This window comes from Aythya fuligula, chromosome 12, assembly GCF_009819795.1.
Source record: "Aythya fuligula isolate bAytFul2 chromosome 12, bAytFul2.pri, whole genome shotgun sequence".
Lineage (NCBI taxonomy): Eukaryota > Metazoa > Chordata > Aves > Anseriformes > Anatidae > Aythya > Aythya fuligula.
In genome coordinates this window covers 10,922,551-10,946,692 of record NC_045570.1, presented here as the reverse complement: position 1 = coordinate 10,946,692, position 24,142 = coordinate 10,922,551, and the positions used below count along the sequence as shown (strand labels likewise).

General features: G+C 43.7%; 2 protein-coding genes across 2 annotated transcripts in view; one reads left to right on the top strand and one right to left on the bottom strand.

Annotated features, from left to right (window-relative positions):
* PEPD (peptidase D) overlaps positions 1-7,642 on the top strand; it is a 134,472-nt gene extending 126,830 nt beyond the window's left edge. The window contains exon 15 of the mRNA XM_032195659.1: positions 6,382-7,642. Coding sequence (XP_032051550.1) covers positions 6,382-6,531 — 150 coding nt within the window. The 3' untranslated portion in view covers positions 6,532-7,642. The remainder of the gene's footprint in view (positions 1-6,381) is intronic.
* A 3,058-nt stretch (positions 7,643-10,700) lies between these two features.
* CEBPG (CCAAT enhancer binding protein gamma) lies at positions 10,701-17,381 on the bottom strand. Its single transcript, XM_032195712.1, has 2 exons — positions 17,297-17,381; positions 10,701-12,857 (listed from the first exon to the last, which is right to left on the bottom strand). The coding sequence occupies exon 2, from the start codon at positions 12,749-12,751 to the stop codon at positions 12,299-12,301; it is 453 nt and encodes a 150-aa protein (XP_032051603.1). The 5' UTR covers positions 12,752-12,857; positions 17,297-17,381; the 3' UTR covers positions 10,701-12,298.
* Between the last annotated feature and the right edge of the window lie 6,761 nt (positions 17,382-24,142).

Below are 24,142 nucleotides of genomic sequence, written 5' to 3'. Positions count from 1 at the left end.
AAGAATGGAAATAAAATCTCAGACAGAAATGCATCCGAATATTTCTGAATTCTGCACAAAAGCTGAACAGTAATGCAATCAAAATGCAATTTGTGTTGTTGAGAGTGCTTAGTTATCTGCATGCTGGTTCATTTTAGCGTTTCCAGAATGAATGAGTATTTGTCTCAAACATATGTCAGAAAACTTTCTCTCTACATGATTTAAAGATCTTGTGAAGCCCAGTGTTGTTACTGATGTGTAGTCATATGTAGTCATAGAAGTATGGGGATTAGTACTGATGGCAGTTCTAGCCAAGGAGCTCACTACAGTCATGTCCAATGTTTCTTTAAGTTTGTAAGAAAAATACATACTGAAAAAGGAAATAACTAGCTTATTTTCCTCTGCAGAGCTCAGCACTAATTAAAGTATTCTTAATTTGGTATGGTTTAATTCGCTTCAAAAATGAACTTACATTAACCAAAGTAATACCACTGCAATTCTGAGTAAGATGATCCACACAGGGATTTGTGGAGTTTAATGAATTCACCTTGAATTCATGTCTTTTTTGGTTTTAGATAATTTTCTTGAATGCGACAAGTCTCTGCACTGAGAACAGAAGCCCTCTTGCTGTGCCAGAAAGACCGTAGCCATTTACTGTAATTCATGCTGCCTAGTGTTAGCTGTAAGAGATTATAAAAGCTTCAGAGCAAGGAAGAATAGAGAAAATGAGAGTTTTTCCTTCTCTAACTGTGAATATCTGCTGGTACCCACCATCGGTGCTGGTGCAGCAGCACAGCTGCACACATTCAGACCAGGTGCAAGGCAGTCCAGCCTTTCTGCCTACGTGTAACGCAAACACACCCGGGCTGTATGGCTGTAACTGCTGCTCGGAAACCTCGTAATTTGGCCTCTTCCCAATCAGGAGTTGTTCTTGATCAAATACGGATCCCTCTGGAGCGAGGCAAGAGTTTTTGCTAAGGGAGCTGCTTCTGAGAGCTCACATTGCCCTGTCTGAAGCCCTAAACTCGTACTTGACAGACGTGAAGTCCATTTTCGGGTCCATTACAAGCTTCCTCAGCCAATTTTGGGAAGTCACTCGGTCACATGTACTTTAGTTCTGTGAAATGAAGGCCCAGTTTACTGAGGTCATAAATGCTGTGGGGCATGGGCTGCCGTCAGGTGGTGGCACAGCGCCTGTCCCAGGGCACCTCTGCTCTGCCCAGGCTCTGCAAGCATTGTTCTCTTGAATAAACAGAGAGGTGCAAGTAGAGCACATAGAGGTATGTATATGTGGTTGTATGTTTTGCTCAGGAAAAGCATTTGGTTCCTGAGGGAAGGGGAAATACCAACTCCAAATGCTGCCCTTTAGGGTTTGACATTTCCATTCTTCATAAGCCGATTTCTGATTCATGCAGTTCATTTGATGTTTTCTCAAAGACGCAGTAAAACCATTCAGTCTTTTTTTTTTTTTTTTGCCTTAAGTATTCAGTCTCTGTTCAGGCTATATTTTTCCCTAAGATTTGTAGAACCAGCACTGCACTTAATATGTGAAAGCTGTATGTAACTTAGAGAAAACGCTCCATCACAGCTGAACGTTGAATGTATCACTTCCTTTCATTTGCAGATTTTTCTCACTTTAAAGTTCAATAACCAGCTCTTGAAGATCTGCAAAAATTGTTATATTTTTTGAAACAATAGGACTTCCCTTATTCAGGAAGGAATGTTAAATCAGATAAAAAGCAGAAAATATTTCTCTGTTTTGCATCTCTGAAAAGATATTTAATTGCTTCTACCTTTAGCTCACAAAGCCATGTGGTTGTCTTTGTCATGATTTCTATTTTGCATAAGGCTGAGCTCTGTTCCTGAGCTTGTGGCAAATGTGTGTTGTGGAATGAAGTAGCTTACTACACAATAAACATTATAATGCTCATCTGCTTTTTAACATTTCACGTTATGCAGCAGTAATAATGCTACTCAACATATTTTGGAAAAGTTTTCACAGAAAAGCGGTTGTCTTCATGAAATATATAGCTTTCTTTAAAGTTTTGAGAAGTGATAATTATAGGCAGCCCAAAATCAGTGAGTAGTTGCTTACAAACATTTACCCTTTTCTCTTAAGTTGTCTAATTAATGTAATTAGGTTAAACTAAGAGCAGTTGCTATTAACCTGTATTTAGCTTATAGTTTATTGCTTCTTTTTGAGGCTTGATGAAGGGAATGTGTGCCTAAAGCTTCTTTTTCCAGCCATATCAGTTGATCTAATAAAATGCATGGCCTCACCCTACAAATCTCAATCCTTTTTTATGAAATCTTTATATGTAGGCCTTTAAAATAAATTGTGCCTGACACGAGAACTTGCTTTTGAGTAAGAGAAGGGAGACTGGCAGCAGTGGATAAGAAAGAGTCCCTGCATAGCAGAGAGACTGTTAGCCTCCGGAGGAGATGTCTTGATGTTACCTCTCCATAGAATGTTGGAACAGGAGAGTGCCAGGTGTTTCCCTAGTCGTGCACCATACCCACCTCTCCCTAACTTTGACATAGGGGTGGGTCTATTTTCTATTCAATCCTCATATATCCCTGTGAAGTATCGAAGTTGAACTCTGCTTGTGATAAGTTTGCTGTATTAAAAATTATTGGTGAGTCGATGGCTGAGTCCCCTTGTCTACATGCATCTGCTTCTGCAGGAAACCAGCTATAATAGCAGATGCGTAGCTTCTAAAGCTGGCCAGAAGCACGTGTGCTAATTTACTCTGTGTGGCAGCACATGTGGCACATGCCCTCTAATCCTTTCCCAGACAGGTCTCCTGCTCTAGGATCTTGTAGCGATAGTATTGCTGCCTTCCACAGCCATAAACTAATGCTCAATAGATTAAAAAAATTGAGACGTGTCACCAGTGGTCTTTTTTAATCACATCTGGGATCTGTCATCCTGCAGATCTGGACTATTTAATTGGCTAAAATTGTTTCTTGACTCTCAAAAGCCTTTTATATATATCATCATCCAAAAGAAATGAATGAGTGCTACAACCCCCTTCGCTTGGAAGATAACACAAGAGGCTCTGGGGAGCATGACTGTATTAGTTAGTCAGGACAAAGTGCGAGGCTGTATATATAGCTGACAGCAGCATGGCGTTTAACTCCTGTGCTGTCCTTGGCTGTGCCCGCACAGCCTTGCTTTGGGACAGGCTTAGGTTCGTTGAATCAAGCCACATGATGGTCTGTTGCTGGCGTTAGGCAGTTGTGCAATCAAATGTATCTAAATAGATCATGCCACTACCCATGATAAGAAGAAGGCATTTTAGACTCCTGACGTTCCTTTGCAGGAGTGCTTCCTGAACCATGCCATCTCATGCTGAAAAAGCAAAGTCCCCCCTGGGGTGTTTGCAGGGAGCCCCTGAGAGCCGCTGGTGCAGCAACGGCCCCGCACCTCCCTTTGCTGTTCCTTTAAGCCGCGTTTGATTCCAAACCACGTTGTAGCCCTGAAACGAGCAGCACTGTGGAACAAAGAGCCTGCAAACAGGGACAACTCTAAGAGCAAGTTTCATAACAACTGTCCCCCACGGGGAAAGGCAGTCCCAAGCTAGTAAGCCTTGCCAGCCAGATCCAGCATCTTTTGTCCATTTGGACAGGAGACAAGACCAAGTGCCGGGCTCTCCTGGAGGGAAGGTTTTGCAGGTCCTCTGAAGCTGCTTCTTGCTGCTGCTGAGTTTAAGCTCAGTGTGAAGCACTGAGGATGTGAACAGAAAAGCAAATGCAAAAAAAAAAATCCCCTCTTGAGAACCTGTGTTCCTCTGCACTTGTTCTTTTTAGGTAAGGGGATTGTATGCACCAAGAGTGGGAAGTATTCTCTGTTATGGCAGGTGCACACTTCAGGTTAGATTCATCCAGGCAGAGGGGTGGTTGGATCCTGGAGAAGGAGCTGGAGCTTTCCTAGGAGTGATAGGTGAGGCACTAGGGGAGCGGCACGTTCGTGCCTCCAGCTGCATCCTGTTGACCCGCTGAGCAGCTGGTGGGGAGCAGCGGGAGACACGGGACTGCAGCAATCCACAGCAGCCTCCTAACAATCTTCCTCCTATATGCCCAGTCACTGTGTGTGGTACTCCAAACTTGTGGGTCTCCCCTGTCCTCCTATGTTTGGTAACTCCCAGTGTTCAGACATAGATGGCTCCAGCCTCCCCTTGTGCTTTGTTTGTTCAGGGTCTTTTGCTTTCCACCTCTGCCAGAACCTCCCTTTTTGTAGTCCTAAGCCAGCCCCCATCTTTTTGTCCCTTTATCCTCTTACAGAATTGCCCATTTCCTGGCTCCCACCATTCCAGACTTTACCTCTGCATCCACTGTTTGTCAGTCCTGTCTGGCCTCTCTGTATCTTGCTTTCCGTGGCTCCTTTCCTCACTCTAGCTCCATTTTCCAGCTCATTCCCCATCCTGATTTTCTCTTGAGGCACATATAGGGTGCAGTATTGACAGACACATTGCCCTACCTGCACTTCCCCATGTTAGGCTGGCATCTTCTGCTCTGTTTTCAAGGCTGTCAGTCCTCTCAAGGAGTGCCCAAGTTGTGGAGAAAGCGTGCGATGCTGAACTGGAAAATAAGATCAATTTTGGTGTGTGTGATTTTTTTTCGTTTGTTTGTTTGTTTTTTTTCTGATCTTACTTGCTAAGCAAATGAATTGTGACTGAAATGTCTCTGTAGCAGATTCACTGGCGACTTTTAGCTCAAAGAGGTGACACTGTGCAGCTGGAGGTGCTTGGGAAGGGGCTGTCCCAAGGGCAGTTCTAGCCTTAGTTCTAGTTCAGCCTTACCTCAGCTGAGTTACTTTGGCACTTATATTTTTGTTTTCCACATCAAAACTGTGCCCATATCAATTTTCACTGGTGAAATGGGGTGTTTGGGCTTTTACAATGTCACCAGACAGCCCTATCCCATGGATTCTAGCACTTCTGCACACTGACGGGATACCAGCAGGTTTTTGGCAGGGCCTGGAGAACGCAGCCCTTGCAATGCGCTGCTATCAGAGGCAGCAGGATGGATGCTGGGGGCTGAATCCTTGGCTTATTTTTCACTCAGCTGGCAAAATTTGAAGCAATGAATCAAGAAAGCAACCCTGGTAAAATCTGTTGAAGTGCACAGACTTGTTCATTGTGTTGCTGATTTCCCCTTCTGCAGCCTAGTACGGGCCTTTCAGACACACCAAGGGGAGAGGGACTCGCAGCTTTCAAATTTACAGCTGTCCAAATCAAAAGTGTGAACTCAGTGGAGTTTGTTTATTTAATTCTGCTTTATAATACGCTTAACTTGATACCAACTAAAAGAAATAATCTGGCAAAGACATCATTAAACAGTTTAATAAGGGCTGGATGACTCATTTTGTTTGAACAAATGGATTATTTTGCAATCAGAAGTACAAATGTTAACCAGCTTTATTTTTAGTTGAAAATGTCAAGAGGTCAGAAACAATTAAAGCAACTGTAAGGTGGGAGTCCCCTGAGTTTGTGTTCTCTTGGATTTACACCTTACTAAAATTGCTTTTATTGCAGCTTAGCGACTTAGTAACATTTTTCTGATAAGATAACGGGAAATGACTATGTAGGCATATTTACTGGTAAGGAGAGATTAGAGTCAAACAGAAATGGAACATACTTTTCATTTTAACAGAACAAGAGCTGGAAAACTGAGAGGATCTGTTTTTCCCTTGCGTGATTTGAAGTGCAATAATTGTATTTTAAAAGGAATGTCTGACCTGTTTAGGGTTTTCTCGTTGGCTCCAAATTCAGTGTTTTGAGTATCAGCTACAAGCTACTTCATATTGCAGCTCCTCCTTTGAAAGTTGGTTGTATTTAGAGAGAAGGGAATGTGGTTTGTAAGTGCAGAGTAGTTAACTGCAGCTCAGCAACAGAACTGCTTCAAGAATAAGCACTTCAGATGTTAGCAGGCACTGCTCTTCAACCTGTCCCTAGCGAGCTGTGCACTAGCAAGTTTGGAGGCAAATTCAGGGGGAAATGTACCTTTTTCTGCTCCTGATGTCAGAGGGTGGAGGTTTGTTGGCCCCATGTAATTATGTAGCATGAGCTCACTGATGCAGCATCTCACTCAGCCTGTCCCTGGGGCATCCGAAGCAGCAGAGGCACCACCTGCGTCACCTGCAGAGCCACCGCAGGGGAGGGGAGCCTCTGTGGTGCCGGGGCGGATGGCAGGAGCCTGCAGCCCGAGGGGGATGTCGTCCTACAGTGCTCTGTGCCGCTATGGTGCTGAGGGGAAATGGTGCTGCTTGCTTTATGGTCTGCCTCTGTTCTGTCAACAGCTCAGACCAAAATGCTCCTCTTGTTCCCACTGCCATCGCTTCCTGATGTGCCTCTCATCTCCAGCTGGAATACCTTGATAACTGCATCTTCTCTGTAACAGGTCCGGATCGAAGACGACATTGCAGTGACAGCCAGTGGAATGGAGCTGCTAACGTGCGTCCCACGTACTGTTGAAGAAATAGAGGCTTTCATGGCAGAAGGCCAAAGCAGTGTCAAGTCATTTGACTCCTTGTCCAGCCAAAAGCAGTAAACTGCAGTGGGATACTTAATGTCTCACGCTAATCAGTCATCATTCTGATTTAATGCTGTGGCATATAAAATGCATCTAATTCTTAATAGCAAGAGAAGCAGGCTGGCTGTTAGCTGGAATGATTCACTAATTAAAACTGAAGGTAGAAGGCTTCAGCACTGGATATCCAGGTAAACCAAATGTTGCTGCTTGCAGTCAGCAGTTTAAATGACAAGTGCCACCTGAATAACCCTGCTGCATAATCGGTGGGGCTTACACTTCTATTGGAGCTTAGCTCTGACATATCTTTCTTCCAATGAAATCTGAATTTTGATGATATAGACTCTTTAAAGTAAGAAGTGGATTATATGAATGCTGTCAGCAGTTATAACAATCTAAGTCATTTATTAAACTTCAGTACAAGTATTGCGAAAAAGAAAAAATCAGCTATTCTTAGTGGACACAATGACACGTATATTTTTCTTATGGATCTTATTTCAATGAAAATGGAGTAAACAATGAAATTTTTATTAAAATTCATCCATGGCATCATTTGTGTTCACAACTTTGTGTTCATTATGTTCTTCTGTTGCCATTTCCTCTTCTTTATCTGACCTTTCTACCAATTTGTGCTCTGGAAACTTTGACCCATCATTAGACAGATTTTTCTGCTCTGGATAATGGGTGTATTGATCCTTCACACACAGCTCAGTGCTTATTAGATTTGTCCATCTATTTGTTCCTTAAAAATGTAGACCGCTGTGGTGTTCGTGAGCCTTAAAAATTTCAAGAAGGAAGTATCTTTGTTACAGGGATCGGGGTCATTTCAGCAGCATGTGCTCTGTGAAATGATAGTTCTTCTTAACTGCCCAGTGCTAGTAGGTTCAGAATTAAATAATGTAAATTTTATTTGGATAGACCACAAACATATTAATAATCATCATAAAATGATTTTCCATTCATGCAAGATTTAAATTACCCAGAGAGTCCTTTCTTTACTGTAGGTGAAGCCTGCGGGAGAATAAATGCTCTTCTTGCATCATAAAATAGTCCTAGTTGTTCTAACTACATAAAAATAATCTTCCTTACTGAACACATCATGCTTACGTTCATTGCTTATGAATATGTGAAAACTCCTGTTTAGTCTTCAGGCTCTTTTGCACAGTTGGACTACAAGGCAGCTTCAGAGCATTCTCTCCACTGTACCTGGGGCTCTGGAGTCACAGCAGCGTGTCAGAGCCCTTCCATGTCTTATCATTTGCCAAGGGAAGATTTTCCCCTGCGAAGAGATCTCAATCATCTCTGCATCTCCTGTCCTGTAGATGGTACATGGGCAACAGGATCTGGGGGCCTGCAAGCTCCTGTCTTATATGGGCTGTGCAATGCAGCATGGGCTTGGAGAGTGTGGAAAAGAACTGTGTTGCTGTTAGATCTGAAATAAGTTCTTTCAAAATTGTTAAACACATCACACTCTTTCTGCTAATTGGGTTGATCAGAGTGACAAGGACCTGCTCTTCATTTCTAAATACTTGGTGACCCATTGCCAAATAGGAAACTTGATGTGTTAGAGGCTAAAGAATCACATTCTGAAATAGTCCAGGGGACGTTATAGGCTCATTTTTTAGTAGAGTGACGTTAAACATATTTACATTTTTTCATAGGTGGTTTGGCCATGGTCTGTAAGAGGTAAGTACAGGAGGTCTTGAGCAAGAAGGGGAAGGGATGAGGAGGGAAGGACGTATGATCAGCAGCTTTACATGCAACTGTGCTAACTGCTTTCTCTTGCAGTGACTGGCAGGCTCGTGGCCTGAAATGCAGTACTCATGCAAAAGTCTCAATCTTTGCTTTGGTGAGAATAGATTTAGTTTGTGCAGATACACAAGCACAGAAACCTGCTGACACTGCTCCAGGCACGTCTCCCCTTAAACCTCGGGAGGTTTTTTCAGTGCGAGACCGTGCTCACGGCCTCAGCCTGCTTCCCTCTGAGTCAAAGTACGTTTCTGTGGTGTGCTCTGCACACACCCAGGAGCTCACTCACTGCTTTGGGCACTCTGAAACCTGCAGTTGCTTTGGTTCAATAGCAGTTACTATTTTAAAGTAACACTTCACAGATTTTAAAAAAATAATAATAATAATTTGGAATTGTTTCAAGTAAGCTGTAACCCCAGTGTAGTTAATAGGCCTTTCCCTGCCTGTGATTAATCTTGGCAAATACTGGTCTCTGCTGCTGCAGAACAGGTCGAGCAATCTGGTGTTGTGCAGGAGGCAGAACTGGTTTTGCTTCGACATGTACCAGCGAACAGGAGCTCTGCGGGGAAGGCGCTCGCTCACGTAACCAGCTGCTCTTTTGTTGTGCTTGCCCAGGATGGGGAAGCGTTGTAGTCGGGATGTGCACTGTCCTCCATTTTCCTTCCTAATCAGGCCCGTGAACTCGGTCACTAGAAATTTCACCCTTCCTTCCAGAGCTCTGTTCTGTAATTATGATAATTTTTATCCACTTAAGCAAAAAGTGAATTGGAATTATATTTTTATATTAGCATCTGTTGGGGGGGAGGAGGCAGGGAAGAAGGCCTTTAAAAAACACAAAATGATATTTAATACATTTTAAATGTATGGGGAGGAGAGAAAGCAGGTTATGACAAATTTTCTTTTTGGCTACATTAGGATTTGTTAGGCTGTTAGCTGTGTTTTCCCAAATGACTTTCCCCCCTGGTGCAGACTCAAGTAGAGTCGCACCAAAATAGCAGAGTGCATTGTGTTGAGCAAGTTGTCTGTTTAAAAGGTCCAAGTAGTGAGCTGATATATTTAAATTGCTTCAGCTGCCTGGGGTTGGAGCCACTCTGGGTTTATCTGCCACGCAAATCATGCTGCTGCAGCGACGCAGTATAATTAACGTGGTAGAGCCTCCTAGTGCTCGTGGAAGTTAGAGTAGGGAAGTTCTCTTACAGTAAGAAAACAGCAATCAGGTTTACAGGTGAAATGTAGAGCATTGTAGCACTTTTTCTTGTTGTGAGAGGCACTATGTTCTGTCACAGACTATAACTGCTATTAAAAATTGTATCAAAAGGAAAATACTAGTTTTTATAGGGCTATACTAAAATTTTATTGTGTAGGTATGTATTTATTACAAATTTTCCTTAGGAAGAAAAGAGGTTCTTCCGAGTCGCTTCACTGTGAGAGCTCTCCTGTGCCTTACTGAAGATGCTCGGCTGGATGGGGCTGAGGCGCTTTGCTGCCAGTGACCAGGAAAGCCTCACCTCTGCCTTTGATCCGCAGGGGGCTGAGATAGCTGTTGTGGCAGGAAGGGGTTTAAAATAACAGGCTCCTGCCTCTCTTGCAACCAAGTTCACACTGTGAGTAGATATTAATTTTTTTTGAAGTAAAATCTCTGGTCTGTGGCCTCGCATGTTGAAAGTGACATGCTGCAGTCTGGATGCTTCCCTAGGCAAACACAGCAAGTGCATGGACTGCTAAGCCGGAAAAGTCATTGTGCAAACTAACAGCTTTTCGTAACTCGGTGGTTTTGTTTTAAAGAAGGAAGTGGAACTGGTGATGTCAAGATGTTGAAGTGACCTACCCGAGCATTCTAGGTCTCCATCAAAAGTTTTATTCCTACTCAAGAGATTTAAGAAATCATTCATCTAGAGGTAGCCTATTTTCACCAAAATCAGAAAAGTGAGAGAGATTTGGAGCTTCTGGTTAGGTTGTCTGGAGAGAAGCCCACATTAACCTGTCAGACCAATGGCAGGGTAACAGGGCGATGTAGTCTCAACTCGCAGAGCAAAGAGAAGAGACTAGCTCCTGCGTTTTGCACCAGAGCTTCTGCTCCTCTAACAAACAGGGTGCAGTCAGGTCATCTTTATCCTTCTACAATTGTTTTCCCTGCCCACATTCCCACAACCTATCATAACCTTTTAATTGTAATACAGGTTCAGGAAAGGTAGCTTTTTTTTTTTTTTTTGGGGGGGTGGGGGTTGTTGTTGTTTTGTTTTTGTTTGTTTTGTTTGGTGAAATTTGGAATTTAGCTAAAATGTAATTAGTTTCCAAGTCTCCTTCCCCTGAATAAAAACCTAAGTAGAAGACAGTAATGGAGACTGTTGCATGGATTTCTCAAAGACAACAGCTGTTCAAAGTGGCCACCTCTGTATCTGAGCAAAAGAGAACAGGGACAGGAAAAAGAAGGCCAGCACTAGAGGCAAAATGTTTTTATTAGATTCTGATATTTCAACCCTACCTATTCAAGCTGCAGCTAGAACCAAAAAAACATATCTCTGTAAAAAGACTACCATAGTCCAAAACAATCCATAAAAGACTGCATCTAATTACCTTTGTATTAAAAATTTAAATTCAAAAAGAACTTTTAAAGGCTTTATTTTCTAACAGCATCCTCATAGAGATAATATCCAAGTTCTTTTCCTAAGTACAGATACAAGGCAAACAAGCATCCTACAAAATAATCTATGGAAAAAGGTAGTGTAGGAGGGAAATTAAGACAGTGTAATAATCCACTAGCCAGACACACGGGTTAAATGTAACACAACCATACAGTCAATGAAATATTTAAAAATGAAAATAAATTAAGGTTACATCAAAGTTCCTGCTTTACTTTTGTTGTTTAAATCCTCAATATGGTACATACCACTGCATTATGGATCATGGCAAAGACTTATCACTAGCATTTTAAAAATTGCTATAGCAAAACTTTGATGGAAATAAAACAAGACTGAAGATACTCCTTCACGCAACTCTATGATGGCAATAGAAATTCTGCTGAATCAGGTACTCAAACTAGGGCCATTTATTTTTAAAACCACTTTCTATACAAACTCAGCTACAAATCTGAACGCCCATGAAAATGGAAATGAGTGTCAGCAAGCAGTGGTCCATACATTCTGGCTGTACAGATGCTGCCTTAATCCTTTCATTGCTTAGCCAAGCTGCGCATTTTGTTCTCCCTGATACCTGCACCCCAGCAAGAATGCAGTTTTGCAGAGCAGAGGTTTTTGGTAGTATTTTGCCATTTTCTGAAAACCAAAATCTTTTTCTTTTAAGGCCCCAGAGTCACTGTGTGAGCAATGTTAACGTGAACACAGGCTTAAAAGACTTTGTCAGTGTGCTGCTTTACCTCTTATACTTGCTTCAGACTATCATTTACTTTTTGGAAGCCAACTGCCTGTATATATTATTATAGTATATTGCTGTTTTTCTAGAAAACATCAGTAAGCATCCTAGCTCACTAATACTACACCCTCCCCATTAACTATAGCCAGATATGAAAGACCTAAGTGGTGCTTTATAGGACTTGCTCTACAGGTTTAAAGTAGTTGACAGGACAGCAAACTCTCTCCACGGCCTTTGCAGTTTGTAATACATAATGGAGAAAACAACGGGCTTAAATACACTAAAAAGTATTTAAAAGACAATTCACCCAGTTACGATTTACTGATACTACAGTGAACCATCCCGATGGATTCCTCCCATTACGCAAAATATAAGAAGGTAAGTACACTTCCGTGAACATGTTATTTTCCTAATACTAAGCTCCTTGTTGTCTATGAATTTAGATCTGCATTTATTAGACAAATATTCCAGAGGAGAAAAATATTTAACGCTTTTAAACAAATAGCCTAAGCAGTTTCTGGTTTAATCGTATCAAATCTTCAGTGTTAAACCTAAAAAGATCTCCAAGAAATGACGGTTAAAAGAACACATCTTTTCCTCAGTTACTGCATGGGTGGCGCAGACAAGCTGTACCTCGACAGTTCATTTCATGAGGTTGTGACGGTGCCTACTGTCCGCTGTTCTCTGGGTTTGTTGTGGTGGTTTCAGTGCCAACAGGTTGCACATTGTCTGCGAGGTTGTGTGCGTGCTCAAGGAACAAGTCTTTCAGTACGCTCAGCTCCTTGGTTAGGAGCTTAATTTTTGCCTCCAAACGTTCATTTTCTTCTTTGAGCTGGGTGACCCTCTGCAGCGTGTCTTGTGCTTTCTGCTTGCTTTTTAACCGGCTCTTTTTCACTGCCATGTTGTTCCGCTCTCTGCGCTGACGATACTCATCACTGTTTCTATCCACAAAGGAATTTTTCTTTCCCTGTTTGCTTGGAGGCACAGCTTTGCCTCCACCACCAGGACTAACGGGAACCAGCTGGGGAACCTGCTGCAAACCACTGGTGTGCGCCTGGGTGTGAATCACACTTACTCCGTTCGCATCTGTAGCGGTGTTCTGTTGGGATGTCTTGCTCATTTGGACAGGCTCTTCTTTGACACGACAGAATATATCAGGAGACTGAAAACTGTTTTCTAGAACGTGTTTCCAGCAGGTCTTCACATGGATTAAGGGCAAGGTGAACCTAGTAGGAAAAAAAAATGCTGTTAAAGTTTTGCCGGGTTTAGCTACAGTCTTATACATCGCTGGCTTTAGCATAAGGTACTGATGGTACATCTGGCAGTAACACACCAAAACTATTCTGGAAGTAGAAAAGCTGCCAACTGCTGGGACATTTCAGAAGCCTCTCGAACATATTTGGATTGGAAGGGACTGTTACTGGGTCATCTAGTCAAGCTGTTTGCATTGTTCACTGGATTTACTCAGTTATTCCAAAGCCATCCCTGATGGATGGGTGTCTAGCCTAGCCTCGAATATATCCAGTTTCACAACCTCTGCCTTGGCAACTGGTTCCACTGTCTAACTTTTCCTCCAGTTATATAATTTTCTTAATTTTTAGACTGATTTTTTCCTTCTGCAGCTTAAACCTATTAACAGCCTGACTCTTGACCAACAGGAGTACTTGATCCTTGTCCTCTTCAGACCATCCCTCTGGGTATGTGCACAGACACATTCATTGTTGGCCTGTCTTTTCTCTGGAGTGAGTGTGCTCAAACTATCCACCTTTCCTTCAGCATCTTCTAGTGCTTTTACCAGCTCTAGGACTACTTTACTTGTTTTTTGAAGATGGTGTCCAAACTGATGATTGTTTCAAGGTCTAGCTAGTACCCAGTGGAAAAAAAATAGCGTATGGGAGAAGGTGCTGTGATTGCTGTAACCGGGTGCCATGAAAGGAACCCCTTCAGCCAATAGGACAAGTACTGTAACAGCACTGCAATGAGCAGGTGGCACAGGAAAACACAGTGATGACCACGTGAGCATCACTACGCTTGAAAGCCAGAGGACTGTTGCCACCCGCAGGGAGACGGGGGCCACGGCTGACATACCTACAAGCCACCTTCCTCGGCTGTAGCTCTCGCCCCAGTCACTGCCCGCTCTCCTGTCCGGCAGGCAGCCTGGCCTGATGAGCAGGATGCCCTCTCACCTGACTCATGTCCTCCCGCTGAGGTTCAGCCTGCTCCTGACCTGCTGGTGGTACAAGCAGGACTCCACCACAGCTGCTGCAGGAACACAGCCCTGTCAAGGCTAAAAGCTGCTCCCCTTCTCTTCCCATCTCACGGGATGTGACCTCCTAAATGTCTGGGAGAAAAGCTTGGGAGAGAAGAGGGGAGGGGGCAATAGGGTCGTGCTAAGCTTCTGAAATCCCTGCCTGTGGCTCCAGTGAAAAGTACTTCCAGACTGCTCAAATGACTATTTGATTTCTTGTTACATTAAACAAAAGCATCTAACTGGCATAAAACAATCCTACTCTGAGATCTTTTTGTGTTACAAAGGTACAGCCCCACACTCTGTCACATGTGTACGTGCAAGCACACAACAGGTATTCAGCTACCTTCCTGCCTGGTGCTGGGAGGAACCAGGGGAATGAAAGCAGCTGCAGCTGGTGGGGGCACCACGAGCTGCCCAGCATCCACAGCGCCCAGCGCAGGGCTCACAGCTTTACGTCCTAACAGCACGGGGTGACTGCAGCCCTGCGTCCGGCTGCCGAACACGGTGAGTGGCTGTAAACGAGCTGCGGTGTGTCACTCCTCCGTGTGTCACTCCTTGTCCTGCACTCGGGTTCGTCAGCTGCTCGCTGCTCTTGTTTGTTTGTTTTCCTCAGCAGCCCGAGTTGCCACTTTACCTTCTGCTAGGTTATCATTAACGAGGTTAAAATGTTACTGTGTAGATCAGTTCCAGTTTGTCTCCCATAATAGGAGGGAGCCAGAGCTAGATGCAGTTGCAGTGTGGTTCAATAAAATGCACAGAGAAGCCTGTTAAGTCTGGCTTGAATGTTACTTAAAATTACATTGTCACGAAGAAGTCTTCTCACTTAGTACAAGCGAAGAAGTGAATACCTGCACCCCTCCTAAAGAAATCGTTTCATTTTCATTTCAGGGTAGAAGGATACCAGAGTAGATGTCAGCTCTGACATAGCTAAATCTATGTACGTACATGCTTAACATTTGTATTTAATATTTTCCTGATTTTGGCTGTTAGAGCAACTTTTGCAAACCACATTTAAGTCTTAGATTCCAGCCGACTAAGCAATGCAGATCGGTGGTTGAGCCGAACACACAGCTAACAAGATGTCACTGTGCACAAATAGCGGCATTGCAAGGCCACTTACAGTAGCTGCATGCGTGATTGCCCAGATATTTTTAAAGTCAAGACACAAGTGTATATTCTCTTCTGGCTTTGTCTCAGCTGCAATTCTGAAAACAGGATTTCTGCAGCCCTCAAATAGTACAGAGCTGTTAGTTCGCCTCCTGTACCTGAGCTTTCCCCCTGATTTTTGGCATGTTTTCAAAGTCACACAGCATGGTCTCCTGTCCCCTCTATTTCAACACAACAGTGCTAACTAACTTCATCTGGACAACCCAGTTTAGTAACAAGTCAGAAACATTTTCACCAACTGCTTTTTGTGCTTGTGGATACTGCAGAGGAAGGGGCAGCTCCTGCCCCCCAAGATGAAGAACCAAAGCGTCCCATTGCTCAAGCTACTCTTCTAGCCCTGACTTACAGGGTACTTTGGACTAGATTTTCCTCAGTTCTTTCTTACCGCAGCTGACCCACTTTGTATCCAATAACTATTTCTTCAGTGAGACAAGCTCTAATTCGGCCTGACGATCAACAGAACACTTGCCTGGGAGATGTGACACCTGGACTCCTGTTCTGCTCCAACTACTATTTATGCAGAGCAAGTATTACCAACTGTGCTGTATCACAGATAACCCTGGAGTCACAACAATTAAGGCTTGAAGCTAATCTCCCCTGGTTATCTGGAGGCTGGATCCACATCACCAGCTGTCAGCTACTCAGTTGGGCAGTGAGAGGGAAGGACACCCTGGTCGGCAGCAGGTTCTGTGGGGCACATAGTACCTGGGGAAGGCCAGGAGGCAGCTGGGGCCCAGGGCTCAGGTATCGTGCCACACAAACAGGTTGGCTCGCTGTTAGCCCCGACACAACAGGAGGCAGCTCCTTGGAGAGCCAGCTCGAGTTTCCCAGCATCTTGTTCCCATAAAGCAGCTCATCAGCCGGAGCTCAGTGCCAGCCCTAGGCTGGTTCCACCCAGCACATGTTAGTGTTTCCAGTGGCCAGTTAGAACTGCCTTGTTCTCTCCTTGGGCCACCAACTGGCCACCCAGGACACCAGCTGGCCACCCACTACAGCATAATAGCTGGTAGCTCAGGGGTGTCCTCACAGGCAGCCACAGTCTGACAGCACTCCGCAGGGACTGCAGGCTCCCAAGCAAATCAAGACCTTTATTATCTTTGCTTTATCCCCCCCAAAAAAACTTTAAACTTCCAAATGTTTGCCTTGGCAGGAAAAAAAAAAAAAAAAACTATTTTAAATTGTTAATTAAATCAGTGGTTTGTTTGTTTTTTGTTTTTTTACTTAGCAGCAAAAACTATAAAGCACTTCTCTCTACTCCTTCTCTGAGATGTGACTCCGTGGACTCTGTTAGTCAGGACGGCTTCACTGCACAAAGTCACCCAGATGCCTCTACCCAGTGCAGAATCAGCGCAAGCCTGAACAGCAAGAGGTAGCCTCCCTTCTCCTTGACTTCCGTACAAATATCCCAGTAGGACCTGCCTAAACCCAACTGCTGCTGCACAAGGAACGGCGCAACCCTGCGGGCAGTTTGCTGAGCGCTGGGGGAGCCCCGTCCTGCAGGGCTTGCTGCTCGCCGCGCTCAGGGGAGGTGTCCTGGCCGAGGTGGCCTCCATCTGCCACCCGCTGCCAACATTTTGCCTGCATTTTCCTCCTAACCTCCAATTACTCCTCGTGAAGGGAAAACCCTTCCTCACCCTGCACAGCCCGACATCCTTTGAAAGAAAAGGAAAAAGGGACAGGGGGCACAGGGACCCGCTGAGCCCCCCCGGCTGCCCCCAGACCCGGCCCGGTCGCGCAGCGCTCCCCTCCCGCTAAAGGCGACAGCCCCTGTCGCGATAAGCCTCGCGCTGTCGCGACATGCCGCACCCCGCCGGGCCGTCCCACCCGGAGCCCCGCCCGGGCGGCCGCTGCCCTCGGGGCGGCTCCGGGAGCCTCCGCCCGCACCTGGCCCGGGGAAGGGGCGGGGGGGGGGGGTGTGGAAGCACCCCCGGGACACCCCCGGGGCCCGGCCGCCGCCTCCCCGCCGGGCCCGCAGCCCGGGGGCCGCGCTGCTCCTCCTCCTCCTCCTCCTCCTCCTCTCCCCCCCGCGGCCGTGCGGCAGCGCCAAGCCGTGACTTCACCGGGGGGAGGAGAGGAGAGGAGAGGCGCGGGGCCGGGGCCGCCCGCCCGCCGATTGCATCATGCGCGCCGCTCCCCATGGCCGCCGCCGCCGCCACCGCCACCCGCCGCGGCAACGGCAGCGGGCACGGCCCGGCCCGGCCCGGCCCCGCGCCCCGCGGCGGCGCCCCCCGCGCGGCCGCCCCTTACCTGCGGCAACGGCGGCGGCGGCGGCGGCGGGGAGGGGAGAGGGGGGGGGGGCGCGGCCGGGCCCGAGCCTCGTCGTTAAAGCGCCCAGCGCGGCCCGAGCGGCGATTGCGAAACCCGCCCCGCGCCCGCCCGCCCCCCAGCCCCCGCGCCAGCCAATCGGCGCCCGGCTGCCCGGCGGGGTGACGCAATGCTCGCCGCGATTGGCAGCCCGAGCGGCCAATCCGACCCCTCCTCGGCTTTAAAGGGCGAGGCCGGCGGGCCGCGAGGGCGCTGCGGGGCGGCCCCACCTCGGCGCCCTGAGGCGCTGCGCGAGGCCCCGGCCCGGCCCGCGGGCGCCATCTTCTCACCTCAGCCGCCGCGGGGGGCCCGCGCGAGGCGGGGGGCGAGCCGAGGTTGTGGCGCATTCTGAAATTGCGTTGGCTCTTCGCTCGTTTTTCCCCCTGTGAACACCTCAAAACAAATAAAAAAAACAACGGCTAAAGGTTTAAAACAGGTTAGGAAACACCTGTGCGGTAGCTAAATGCCATAGGAAGGTTAGGCGCAGCTGTGTCTCGTCATAAAACGCCTCACGTCTTGTGGAGGACAGTTTGGGCCCTTAATGCTGTTCAGAGGCTGCGGTTCACATCTCCTGAGCTCTGCCTAAACAAGATTACAATAAAAAAAATGCATGTTTGCATCTAAGCTGTAGGTGCATAAAATGCATCTGGTAGCTCTTTGAAGTGGAAACGTGTACTCTAACAAGGAGGTGTACGTGCTTGAAGCGGGCAGCTCCAAAAGTCATCAGTTTGTAAAGTAAGGAAGTTGCGAGCAAGTTTATGGGCACGCATAATGAAAAGAACAGTGTGGAAAAAATAGTTACTGTTTAAACGCAGAGAGTTCCAGTCTGTGATGTACTCCAGTTTAGGACGTAGACCTACCTGGGGAAACTTTTCCTATGCAAAAGAAGTGAGAATGATCAGATTTGTGAACACGGTTGCAGAGCTTGGTAACAGATATTTGTATTTGCCATTTCTATGGCCGTCTGATGTTGAGTGTTTTTGTTGTTTTTATAAAGCCCTGTGGAAAATAAACCACATTTGCAAAGAATTCTGAGGATTAGTCTGGGTAAACAGTTTTACTCAGCTCATTACCGTGGAGATACTGTTTCCTTGTCAGTCATCAAGTATTTGCTTTAATATCTCAAATGTTTTTCTGTTTCTCAGTTGAAACTGTTATGTTTTCTCTGGCAATGACTCATCCATCTGTAACTAGAGCAAAAATTCCAGGTAAGCATTAAACATTATCCTCTACTTAAAATAGTTAAGTAGGTGTATGCTCTTAGAGTGCTTTCCTAGGATTTTAGAGTACTTTATCACCATTTATTCATTAATCCTCATCAAAGAAAGATGAAGAAAATAAAATGTAGACAAACTCATTCTCATTCGGTCTGATTATTTTAAACATTAAAGCCCATACGTAATTCCATGCATATAAGGAGCTCCAATGCTTGGTTGGCATTGTATCCTATTACAGGAAAATCATCACACAGTGTACTTAAGTGTTTGCAAGATAATATTTTTCTTTCCCACAGTAAAAATGGATTATGGTGGAAGCAATTTAAAAAGTAATCACAGAATATATGGACTACTGCTCTTGAGGCATGGCATTGAAATACACACCTTATCTGCTTACTGCCACATACAAGTTACACGAGCTGTGTCATCAGCTGGACTGTCCCTGCTGGGATGGAGTCCTCGGTCTGATTCTGGATGTATTGCTGTAGCAGCAGTCTGCCTATAAGACTATAGATAATATTGTAATAGTAACTTATTTTCACATGCATAGTCCAGTTTTATGGTTCTTTAAAGACCCCAGTTCCTGAAAAATAAAAATTAAAAAAAAAAAAAAAATCCGCATCTTCAAATAGTATCTAGCAAATCACAATTCAAGGCAGAAAAACTATTGAGGAAACAGAGAAGCTATCTATGGGAGTCAGAGGCAAAAGTTTTAGAGGGGAGAGGAACTTTGAGGGAAATATCCTTGTTTATTGCTTGTTTACTTAGTGCTTACATTTAAGCAGTTTTCTGCAGTAGAACTCAGTGTGAGAACTGTTATGTCTCTGAATCATTTTTATTGTCTTTTTATAATGTTTATGGTTGTTACATCTCTGTTCATGGGCAATTATTTCTTTGTCCTAAAATAAATAATAATAATAAAAAAAACAACAACAATATACAAACAGACTGGACTACAACCTATACTTTTTTTTTTTTTCTTCTTCTTCTTCTGCAAGCATTCAATTATTTGCCTGCATTTCCCTCATGGATAGCCTTTACTGGACTTTTTAATTCAGACTTGAACATTTCAGTTAAACATTTACCTTTCACACATGATTTAACTGTATAGTTTTTCCCTTTGGTGTAATATCATGTCTTTTGAATTCTTCTAGCTGAGAATTTAGTCATTTACTTTCTTGTGATTTAGAAGAGAGAAAATTAAATATATATATATATACACATACATATATATATATGTATTTTACAAGTAGAAATAAATACCCTCCTTAGGTACTATTTCAGGTTGTGATATAAAGTGTGTTAGTGTGTTTGTGGGCAAATGCACTGAATGATACCAACACTTTCTGTCCTATTTATAGAGATTATCCAGAAGCTGAAGAGACAGATCTGTAATCCACCCCCAGCAGCCTGTTAGTGATCCAGTTTTAATCATTCAAAGAGTGCAAAGTCATGATAGAATAGTAAACAAATGGTTAGAAAGCAACAGTAGCAGTCTCTTCTTGTCTGTTTTGACATGAAGAAAAAAAGTTACTAACCTTCCTATTGTCAGTCTTGTTATAAAAGTTTTTCTTAGTAACTGCTACCCCTGTTCTGTTGAACTAGATTTGCTTGAAACTAGACAGAAAAACACTGTGGGATATGATCACATTCCTTACGATCATCAAGCATTTGTTTAGAAATATCCTAGCAATACAAAGTCTGTAGTAGAGTTTTTCCCTAATCTTATTATTGCAAAACTCTCTTCACTTAATAACCATTGTGTTGTGGTGTTACAAGACTTATATTTTGCATTCAGGACTGACCTGCACCAAGATGAAAATCCTACTGTTAGAAATGTCTTTCAATCTGATTCGATAATTTAAATGGTAGAAATTTGTCTATTAATAGTTGATTTGTCAGAGGTAGCCTTTTTGAATAGGTGAAGAGAAAGGAGAGGAAACATTGCTTACTGGTGATCGCTATTTCAGGACTGCACTTCTAATTCTAGCACTGACTCACTACAGCCTTGGAAAGTTACAGTGCTTTTGTTCTAGCAAATACTAAGTAAAGAAAGGAGCCATTCTATTCAAATAGCAAACATCCATTTTATTGTAACGCTGCCTGGAGTTCATTTACAGGAAAAATCCAATGCTTTTGTTCTTTCTCTCTATGCAGCTAATAATTTTTGCAAGAAAGTATTTCCAGTTTCTAGTTCAGCATCTTCCAGTACTACTTTCCTTATTATCAAAATATCAAAGCCACACAAATATCTAGAATTACTTACACTGGTTTCTGAAAAGAGATCAACTCAATTACATGTGCAGAGTAAAAGAAGTGTTTCGCCAGTGGAGGAGGACATAAAAAAAAAAAAAAAGCCAACAGCTGTTACTTCTCCCACAACTTCAGTAGGCTATTGTGTGATAGCAAAATGAGTCAGACTAACACAGAAATCATACAGTGCATTAGAGAAAACTAATGCATTAATGATCTTTTTTACTAGAAACCCAAACTGTTGCTATCATAAGTGCTACATGCCATGCTTTTCTCTCCACCTACATTTTATTTTATATTTTATTTTATTTTATTTTTTATTTTAGCATATATCCATATCATCCCCTGTCTTTAGAGTATTCCAGAGGACTTCTAAGAAGATGACCAAACTATTCTAACTATATCAGTGACTAGATATTGATTAGTGTTCAGTAGCTGCAAGTCCCTTACAAGTCAGTGAAGCTGCTGGACTTACTATTTGTGACCTTGCATTCAAATATCTGAATATGGAATTGGAAGCTTTCTTGTAGGTATTTGAGTTTGGAAAAAGCAAGTATGTCCCTGAAGAATGCCTGCTCTGTGGCGAAGCTCTAAGTGTGTCAAGTTAGTGATAGGACCAGAGGGAGCAGCATAGAGCTGTGACAGGGGAGGGTCAGGTTAGATGTTAGGAAAAGTTTCTTCACCAGGTGGGTGGTTGGGCACTGGCACAGGCTCCCCAGGACAGTGGTCACAGCACTGACCCTGCCGGAATTGAAGAGGTGTTTGGACAACACTCTCAGACTATGGTTTGATTTTTAGGTAGCCTTTGTGGAGCCAGGAGTTGGACTTGATGGTCCTTGTGTGACCCTTCCAACTCAGTATATTCTTTGATTTTATGACTATCCCAAACAGTTCAGGTCTCTGGGAGAGGATCTAACAAAAAAAAAAAAAAAAAAAAAAAAAAAAAAAAGAGTGCACATTCTAACAAGGATTGTACAGCTTTGCTAACCTGTGTTTGAACATTCTCTGGCTTTGCTCTGAAACCTAGTGCTGCAGTTAAAATTTGTGTACCCATTGTTGTGAATATCACTGGGGCCTGACTTGCGTTTTAGCTGAACTTCATTAACAATTGTGCTAAGCTTAATGCAAGCTGCATTTTTTTTTCTGATATCTATAGAATGCAACAGTGGTTTTTAGACTGCCACTGATCAATATTGTTTTTTATTTTCATGTGCATGTAAAATGTTAGGCAGGGTGAAACTGTATAGTTAAATATAAGTAAAAACAAAGTAGATAAATGGATTGAAAGGAAAATGTTGTGTATCATCTGTGTATATATAAAATCTTGTTCAAAAGAGACTTGTTAGAACTGAACAAGTCTGAGCGAGAATTAATGGCCCACACCTGGGAATAAGAGGTGAATTCTCAAGTATCCAGGTTTAGTAACTGCCACACCTGTCCTGTATTCCCAAAAGCATAAATGAGGTCTGCAAGGATTTAGATAGCTTAGCTTCTGAATGCACAGTGCCATGGCTCTTTTCCAAGGCATCATCAGTCACCGCATGAAAATCCCCACCCATAATTACTAGGGCATTATTTGTCACGGGGTATACTCTAATGAAGAACTTCACCTTATTCATATGATATCAAGAAGAGTAAATAGTTTGAGGGATGAATTTTACCCTGACTTTGAAATGGTTCTTCACGACAGAACCTTAGAGTACCCTTCCAGAAAAGCACTGAAGTTGGAAAGGCATAACTGTTTCATCTTCAGTCCCATGGTATTGGGAGAACAAGGAGCCAAACTTCTTTTTTATCAATGTCTTCATTATTCCCTGCAACCTATATATGGTCTCTGAAATACCATAAAAAGCACAATGAACAACTATGTGAAAAAAGAAGACAAGAGCTTGTCACCTCGGAGGGCGGGGGGTGGAGGGAGTATGGTCCACCTGCTTGTTTACCCTGTGTCACTTCTGTTCATACAAATGAACAGAAAGTTAGTTATTTATGCCTGGATGATACAAAATATGCAGGAGGGACATTTGAGAAAGTGTACTGGCAATTACAGAATGTCTGTTGTTGAGATGCTGCTAATAATATCTAGGATAATTTTGTGCTAGATAATTAGTGATGGTGGTATTTTTGTCATGCAGGTACAGTGTCTCCTCCCCAAGAGAAAGTAAAGGGAAGTACTCGGTGCCATCATTCTTCCAGAAGGCTGATCATCCCAGTTTGGTGAGTTAACTGGCAGAAAGGCCTTTTCTTTCCCTGCATCCTGAAATGGAAGCAAAAGTAATAGAAACAGTGTGGCACAGCTCTCTGCTCTTTGGCTCTGCATACTCTCTTAACATATTATAGACTCCCAGAGGAACAAAGCAATTACATTTACACATGCAGGCACCTGAATATCTCTGTCACAGCAAATTTACCAGATACAATCTAGCATTAGGTTTCTATTGAATATAAATGCTGCAGCCAAATTTGTGGGAGAAAAAAAAAAAAAAGCAAAAACAACACTTTGGTAACATGTCCCAGGACAAGAGTATCACTGGAGAAGGGCTCATCTGATTTTCTCTCCTCTTGACAGTAAGTAGATCAGAATTTCCCTCTGATAGGCAGTAAAAGCTTTATGTCCCCGTGTCCCTTCCTCTCTAGTCTGCCCACTGAGGTCATGTTTCTGTAGCTCACCAGTCTTAAAAAAAATAATCAGCAAATCTCCGTATAGGAAACTGTCCTTGATCTGATTTGTTGTGCCAGGGTTCTCCTGCACATTTATTTTTTATTATTTTTTTTTTGGTCAGAAGATTATCAGGAATTTTGCCTGAGGAAAGAATTCAGGATCAGTAATATTACAATAAAGTTTATGTTGGTGAGTCATAGGGGAAGAGCCTGTCTTTGAAAATACGGAAACAAAAAAGAGTAACATGTAAAGAAAAGTTGATGCAGGCACAGAACACTTCAAAATGCTATGAACCGTGTGGTGCAGATTCTCAGTGGTGCACATGCACTTGCAGTCAATATAAATGCCAATAGTCACTTAGCAGAAACTGAGACTTACTCTCCTAAAGCGTCCCTGAAGACTTTCTCCACATACCCAATATTTGCTGAACATACACATTGCAAAGCAGATTTTACCAAGGTGTACACAATCCTAGAAACCTTCAAAGATCCGCAGTGAGTGTGGTAACAGTTAAAATCATTTGTGCAGGCTTTTGAGGCCCTCCTTCAGGGAGTACAGGTATTGCTTTGAAGTCACCTACAGTTCCAGTGGAAATGTGGTTTGGCAGTTGGAGAAAAGGACTTTGCTTACCAGGAAATGAAATTACTGGAGGTGCAT

Coding starts and splice junctions, on each gene's coding strand:
- CEBPG (XM_032195712.1), bottom strand. CDS start 12,751: ATGAGCAAGACATCCCAACAGAACACCGCTACAGATGCGAACGGAGTA.